The 8,053-nt window shown below is 46.8% G+C and overlaps 1 protein-coding gene across 1 annotated transcript in view; it reads right to left on the minus strand.

Annotated features, from left to right (window-relative positions):
- Nucleotides 1-1,104: 1,104 nt before the first annotated feature.
- Nucleotides 1,105-8,053, minus strand: part of LOC135814568 (nucleoredoxin-like) — a 12,352-nt gene continuing 5,403 nt past the window's right edge. Inside the window, exons 3-7 of the mRNA XM_065327703.1 lie at nucleotides 7,860-8,053; nucleotides 5,769-5,857; nucleotides 3,922-4,012; nucleotides 3,032-3,189; nucleotides 1,105-1,884 (exon numbers count right to left, since the gene is read on the minus strand). The exon at nucleotides 7,860-8,053 is cut by the window's right edge and continues 11 nt beyond it. Of these exons, the coding sequence (XP_065183775.1) occupies nucleotides 1,717-1,884; nucleotides 3,032-3,189; nucleotides 3,922-4,012; nucleotides 5,769-5,857; nucleotides 7,860-8,053 (700 nt within the window). The 3' untranslated portion in view covers nucleotides 1,105-1,716. The remainder of the gene's footprint in view (nucleotides 1,885-3,031; nucleotides 3,190-3,921; nucleotides 4,013-5,768; nucleotides 5,858-7,859) is intronic.

An 8,053-nucleotide genomic window follows, 5' to 3' on the forward strand; every position in this document is an offset into this window, starting at 1 on the left:
CAGGAGCTTGCAAGACAGCTTTCCTCCATCCTCGGACAACACTCGACGCGAGCCTTATTTTGTGACTTGTCAGCCGCTGATTTGCCCAGAAATTTCTCCATTCTGGTGTCGATCTCACAAGTAAACTATTGACGAGCTTGAAGAACTAATATAAACAACATCGAAGAAAGACCCGAATATCGCGGTTGCTTTTCGAAATATCGCGGTGCTTTTCAAGTATCAAGGACAGTTTTCTACAATAACGCGGATGATTTTTCAAATATCGCGGATATCACGGACTTTTGTTCAAATCGCGGAAAACAACGCGGCCGCGGAATCGCAAGTTCCTGGAGGGACAGTACAATTAACGTACGGCCATACCACATAATATAATAATTATGGGTATGCGAGCCAAGCCACTTGAGCTCTTCTCCTGCAGGTTGCACTATTGTCTTGCTCAGGGGATTCACAGAGTTACACCCCGTTGTATGGTCATACAATGCACGTGTAGTGTGCTAGGCTATGCTCGATAATCACATCCCGGGGATAATGTGTGCTATTTAAGTTTTTTTTTAGTAACCCAAAACGGACAAGCATTCCGTTGCAGGGACTTTCACAACAGGCGCTCTGATTATCAGACCAGCTCAAGAAGTGTTCCCTTTCCAGGCTGTGTGTTCCAGTTGCAATGTGACTCTTTTTTTAACAGTTACTACAAGTACTTGAAGTAGTAGTCAATGTACACACAGTCACACACAGTCATACCAAGAGTACATAACCCCCCAGAGTGTGCAACGCCGATCCAGCTCTGCATAGGGTCTTGGTCGAGCGGAATCGGATCTTCTGATGTCATGCGTACACTCCACACCAGCGCAAGGCCGGTCTCGAGGCAGGGTACCATTGTTTTTGATCCAAGAGTACCCGCGACTCCCCGGGTTCCCCTCAGATGTGTACGGTATTATGACGCAAAGATCCGATTCCGCTCGACCAAGACCCTATGCAGAGCTGGATCAGGCGTTGCACACTCTGGGGGGTTATGTACTCTTGGTCATACATGTATACTAGTGAAAGTAGTAGTCAATGTACACACAGTCACACACAGTCACACACAGTCATACATGATGTATACCAGTGAAAGGCGCGGTAGGTGTAATGTATTGTCATGTAATTGTCTGTTGATCAAACGCAGGTTGTCTACTTGCAAATGTCCAGATATCCAGAACGCTCAGAATCGGCAGCAGCAGCTGAGAATGCATCAAGACTTGGACAATGCCTCGTTGATTCCTGTGTAAGCGGTACAAGAAACTTATGGTGAGAAACGAAGTGGCAATTCCATAATTGTGTTTGCTATACGCGCTGAGATGTAGGGATATGACTCGAATATGATCGTGTAATATCAGTCGTAGACATTTTTTATACTATGTGCACATCCCTACAAAGTAATGGGGGTAATGAAAGAGACAAAGACAAATACAAAGACAACAAAAGGAGTAGTAAGTGCTACACGAGCTGTGCTGGTCAGGCGCAGTGCACTTCTCCGACCATTCCGGTCTGGGAATCAACATGGACTGTGCGGGCCACATGTCACGTACAAACATATGCTATCCCAGACAGCAGGCAGCAGCAGTAGCAGCAGCATGCAACAACCTCAGCAGACCGAGGACTGTTATTACACTGTGTGTTTAGACAATACATACACAGCCTTACAGGATGTTGGCGACAGCCTGTAGCCGCTGTTAGCTACAGACTGCTTTCCTTTTCTGTTGGTGCGAATCGCTCCTCTAACATTTGAGTTTTATAATCGGCCACACATGACTCAATGGCTTGGGCATCGATCCGTTTTCTACTGAAATACCAGACAGGGGTGCGATCGTCTAGGATGACAACTGCGGGTCGGTTACTTGGAAGCTGCAGCACAATGGAAGAGAGACGAACAAAATTTGGATAAGTTACACAGCTCAGGTGAGAGACACACTGCCGGACGGTCCGACCTTTCCACACCCACTATAGGAACACCACCACCCACAAGGTTCAAGGCACCTGGTGCAGCTCCCAAAGTGGAGAAGGAAAATGATAAATGTGCAATTTAGAACAGCAGATAGTCGTGACTGTTACAAGTCCCGGTAGCCGCAGCGCTGGGTTCACAGCCCAGCCCGGTGTTGACGGTGCTGGGGGCCGCACCAGTTCCCCAACCTCTGATACATAGTACACATTCGGCCATTGGAATCCAGCATAGCTAGTGACATCGGCTTGGCTGGACTTCCATGATTTGCCAGCATTGCAGTACCGCATTCCCTGAAATTAGTGCCACAGTAAAAGTAATACTGAAGTAGTTGCCCTGCAGGTGCCGGGAGAGATGGTCGACTCGAAATTGAACATTCCACCCCCACCGCATGGATTTTTGACACACATGCACCCTGACTGATATGAATGGACCGTATGATGATCAACATGTCAACTACAATCATGCACTGTGCAATACATGCATTGTACATCGCTCAGAAGGAGAAAGCACTTCAAATACGAAGTACTAGTTTTCGTGATGACAGCTAACATGGCGTTCCCAAAATGAGCAGCTGTCTGTTTTTTTAGAGGCCCCACGCTTTGATAATAGATTGAGTCCTAAATTACCATTTTATTAGCACACTCTACATCGTTATGAAAGAAGAAGAAGAAGACCCTGGCCTGTGAGGATTTGAACATGAAAATAAACAGTTGGTCTGTTTCACAGGAGGGCAAGCAAAGTCTCTTCTAGAATACAATACAATCACACACTTGAGAGGGACGAAAAGCGTTTCTTCTTTAACTCTGAGTTTCACGGTTTTAACCGATCATCAGACAGCAACAGCAACAGTTGCTGTCTGATGATCGGTTAAAACCGTGAAACTCAGAGTTACAGAAGAAACGCTTTTCGTCCCTCTCAAGTGTGTGTACTAGGCTCTGCACCTTGGTGTATTGAGCACTCTCACGAGCAACCACAACTCCCTCCGAGTTTACAATACAACCATGTATCATCATGTCAATGCAGCTCAATGAAACACAGCGGTCCACTTACAGCCAAAGTCTTTAAAACGTCATCGGCTTTCCCGATGGATGATGAGATGAAGAAGTGGATTAGCTGCGGCTCATTGAAAGCTTCCGCCTTGTCTCGTTCCGCCACTGCCAGTTGCTCCAAGTTTAGTTTCGCCTGGTCCATTTGCTCTGAGCTCCCATCTGCAAGGTAAACACATATGCAATGCCCACGCCCACTCGTACACATAATATGTGGGCAAAAACACTACTGAGGGCGCAGCACTACATTACATGTGTAGGGAGGTTTCGCTCTACGTATTAAATTAAAGGAGAAGTGTACCCGGGGTGCTGAGTGGAATGGTCTTGGTCCGAGGAAGCTGAGACGCTCGGAACACACCCAGTGCTGAAAAAACGATCACATACAAGATGAGCTGTGTACGGATGTCCTTGGCACTCACACCACACTATACAGCAACTTGAAAGTCACAAGAAACGACAGCCACTAGTTTAGTATCAGACTGTTCAGCATCGCACCAATCAGAAGGGGTTTTATTGGCCAGGGACAGTTGCTGGCGTTCAACTTTGTTCTTCCTTCTCCACCTCATACCGACATGATTGTATAACTGTATTCCATGCCCCAATTAACCAGCGATTATGCCTCTGAACCACAACAAATGCAACCAATCCCCCCCCCCCCCTCACTCAACAATGTCAAACATGCATGGCAACAGTATTTGACTGGATCAACACACCATTCAGGGGATGAAGCTGCAGTCACCATGCAACACACTGTGGGCAAGTCAGCACAGCGCAGGAAGCTGTATTCAGCAGCTCTCTAAACAGGCATGTTACAGGCTCCATCACGGTGTTTCCTGTGTACTTTATGATGCGGAATATACAGCCGGGTATTTACCAAGCAGCATTGAAACTTACCAGTCATATATATCAGGCAATTTTCCCTATTCAAATACCTCGCAAACTTCTCATGGAGAATGTTCAGAGGCTCATATTTCCATGGGAAATCCTAGACAGAACAGAAAAGCAAAGGAATCCCTCTACAGCAACAGTATCAGCACCATCAATGGCAAGGTTACCGTCACAACCTACTGTTCAGACTGGTATTCGATGATGAAATGGCACGGGATCTGGCCATCCCGTCATAGCACCCTACTCGAAATCCCCAGCAGTGTGCGGCGGCCGCAGGCAGCAGGGCGCATTTCTCAGGCCTTTCCCTGACATCACCGTGAATACGGAGATGGCATCTACTCCGGAAAACAATGTCCACTTTCATGATTGTAACCCAGTGCATACACTGCATGGTGCAGGTACCGAGTCATACATGCAACCCTACACCACTTCAACAGTCAACTGATGTCGTGTGGTGAGGTGGTATGGCATAAACATGACGACATCAAGTTTATGTCATACATACCGATAGTCATTGTGTGCATGAGTCAGGACCTGCACTACGCATGTATGACTGGGGGGGGGGGGGGCACCCATCCATCGGGGATATGCGTGAGGGAAACAGAGAAACATGATTGAAAGACGAACAGCTAAGACAGCTAAAACAGCTAAGATTGCTAAGAGACAGGAAGTGTGAGTTACGAAGAAGAAAATGTTGAACGGTCTCTGCTGGGATGACGGCTACAGTCATAGCTCAGTGGTTAGACTTAGAGCATCGCTGGCCTTTTCTAGTGAAGGTCCCTGGTTCGAATCCTGGTGGTGACAGTCAATTTCTTCTTCAGACTTTTCCCGTTTGTATCTTTCCCTCAAACCAGTGAATAGCTAAGACAGCTAAGATAGCCTAAGAGAGCTAAAAGAGATATGATAGCTAAGACAGCTATAGGCCCGGTCACACATGCACTCAAAAGTAGCGGATCTGCTGAAGCGACGTTGCAGGAGCGAAAAATGCCATGGCAACAGCGAAAAGCAAAACTTCCGCTCCAGCGGAAACTCAACTCCGCTGACTCCAAAGGTTTGGGAGCGGAACTCTCGCTTCTGCGGTTTCGCTTCAGCGGAGAACACCACGGTCTGCTGTATATGGACTTGCTATGAGAAATTTGTATGCGTATGATGTCCATGCAACAAAAATGCGTGCAAGACAGTCATTGACCTCGTCTATTCTCCGTACCGTATGCACCACAGTCCACTTTACTCTCATTTTCCGCCAAAGTAGGAGTTTGCCCTGTTTGTATGTGTGACCATACACACGTGGTTCCGCTGGAGCGCCACCAGGCTCACTGCTGCAGAACCTCGCCGCCGAAGCGGAACCCCAGTGCATGTGTGACCGGGCCCTTAGACGCCTGAACTTACCAAAACGGCCTAGGCGGCTAAAATAGCTAAGACAGCTGAAACAGCTCAGACATATTCACTAGATAACAGTGATTGTTACTGTTAGTAGAGAGGTTCCGCATAACGTAATTACGTTAGTAAAAAACGTAGTCGATCTATGGAAAGTCTTACGTAAACTGCATGCGCATCTGGGTTCCGCCATACGGAGTTTTCAAAACACGTAGCTGCCCTTGGCAACTCCGAACGCGGCAGTGTACGACCAGATCGACCTGGGGAAAGAGGCATAAATTTGTACCCCAATCCACTTACGGACCAGCTACCGTATCAGAGCCCTATCTACGCACTCTCCGTTGACAACTTTCCGTAAGTGGAGTGCAAACTCGCGAATTCACGGGTTTTTCCCGCGCACTAACGTAAAGTTGCTCAACTTCACGTAGTGCGGAACCTCTCTAATATCTAGAAACGCAATGCTTAATTAAACTCACCTCAGCCCCCGGATCACACGTCAAGCACACACGGGCATCTTCATTGATCACTGTCCAATCTTCATCAAGCATTACAAGTCTTGGTATATCTGCAGCAGGGCAGAATGGAAAAAAACTTCCAGTGAAAATGTGACTTAAAAGTCGACGAGGAGACAGAAACCGTAATAATTATAGAGATTTTAAAATATTCCTAAATGTGCAGTTATTAGTACTGGGAAACGTTATACAGTCACAAAGGGACATAGAGGTAGGTACCAGTCTTTGTGACTGTATAGCGTTTCTACTAGTGCAGTAAAACCTGGTTTAAGCGACCACCACACGGTGCAAGCAAAAGCGATCGTTAAAGCCAGGTGGTCAGGCTTTAGAACCAGGTCCCACAGTGTCTGTGTAGGACTGTCAGTGCATGGAAAAACGGTAGTTAAGGGGGCACATCACCCAAAATTCGCTGAAAAATCGAATTTGTAAATTCATATTGAGTGCTACGTCAGTTGAAAGAGCATGAATAGCTGCAAATTCTCTGAAAACTGTGTCCCTATCTGACCAGCCGTTCAAGAGTTATGGCCGAAAATGTGCCCTTGCAAGGAAAGATTTTTTTGTTGCATGCTGTCATTTGTTGGCAGCACTGTATTTGAATGTGAGCAGACCGTGCGCAACTTGTCGTATTATGGAAACACGCGAAAGTGTGCAGAATTTTGCCCCAAGTCCAAAAAAGTCCAAAAAATCACGTTAAAAAACCACGTATTGGGCTGCACGGCGGCGGGCGAAGCCCGCCGCCGTGCAGCAGGACTTTTGCCAGCACCCTCGTGACGTTGCAGATATGTGGCTTGATTATTGTAGTTGACGTTGATTTAGTGACTTTGGCAAGTTTGAGTCGTGTCAAGAAGTCAGGTAGGATTCAGTACTAGGCAGTAGTGAAACGTGAGTGGCAGTCTTTGCCGGTTTCTGAGGGCATCCTGGATTTGGTGTGCAGCGCTGTGGAAATGGCTTGCTGTGGAGGTCCCAGCACTGGATGTTGTATCAAAGGTACGACCTCGTAGCACGTGCTAAACCTAAAAAAATTCAAAAATTGACTTGGGTCTGTGGGAGTCCGTGAAAGAACGCCCACTCGTTCCGTTGTGACAGATTCCAGGGCCACGTTGAGGGGCCCTACCCCACCACCCATGGCTGCTTCTGGACTTGTTTTAGGTTTGGGTCCCGCGCACGGACAGAATGGGCACGAAAATGTGAAAAAAATGTAAATGCATTTGTTTGGCTCCTGGGTGGCTCGCACACCGTAGCACTATGCCGGAAATTTGACTTTTTCCGGCCTGGAAAGCCTGTCAGTGAGGCGCAAGAACTTGTAAATCATGTCCTGAGGGCCAGCATAGTGGCAGGAGTGTGTGGTCAAAATTTCACTCAAATCCACTGAGAAACACCAAAGTTACGGTCAATTGAATGCCATATGAAATTTTTGGGTGATGTGCCCCCTTAAGACCAGATGGTCGCTAAACCCAGAGGTCGCCTACACCAGGTTTTACTGTACTAATGACTGTGCATGTAGCAACATGATTGTATCTCTATATTGCGGTTTCTGTCTCCTCGTCGACTTTTCATGTACTTCAAACAGAGATATACCAGTGATCAGATCGAATGCTTGAACAGAGCGCTTCGGAGACGGTTTGTTTGTTGAAGCATCGCGCATAATGCTTAATTCCTTAGACAATGGAAAAGTATATATTAATACTGGTACCCACCTCTGTGTTCCTTTGTGACTGTACAGTGTTTCCTAGTAGTAATGACTGCGCATTTCCTGCCATTCAACAATATTGATCTCTACAGTGAAATGCTTCTTCACATATCAGCACAGCCATGTACTCAGTCTGCTCATGGTAAGTGCTTGCAGTGATGTATCAGCGGCATGCATACGGCCGCTGTATCCGGCACTGTGTGGTCCGGGTGATGTACTGTGCAGCACGGCTCTGGTGCCCGTCACATGGCACACAGGTAGCATTGAGTAGTGACAATCACTATGCTCGATACTTTTCAAACAAGTAGTAAGTGAGAAAGGACATGCTAGAATTTAATTGTAAATAGAGTTTACAATAACCTTACCAGTGATATTGAAGTATTGGTACAGCCTTGACTTGCGTGCATCCGAGGGCCCAACACCCAGAAAGGGTGTCTCTTTGAGGGATTCTTCAAAGCTCTCTTCACTCTGATCGTCACTTATATAGATGATTTCAAGTCTTTTGCATGATTTGTTAGCTGCTTCGTAAACTCCTTTGAGTATTGACGTCAATTCCACA

Source organism: Sycon ciliatum, chromosome 4 (assembly GCF_964019385.1).
Source record: "Sycon ciliatum chromosome 4, ocSycCili1.1, whole genome shotgun sequence".
Taxonomy (NCBI): Eukaryota; Metazoa; Porifera; class Calcarea; order Leucosolenida; family Sycettidae; genus Sycon; species Sycon ciliatum.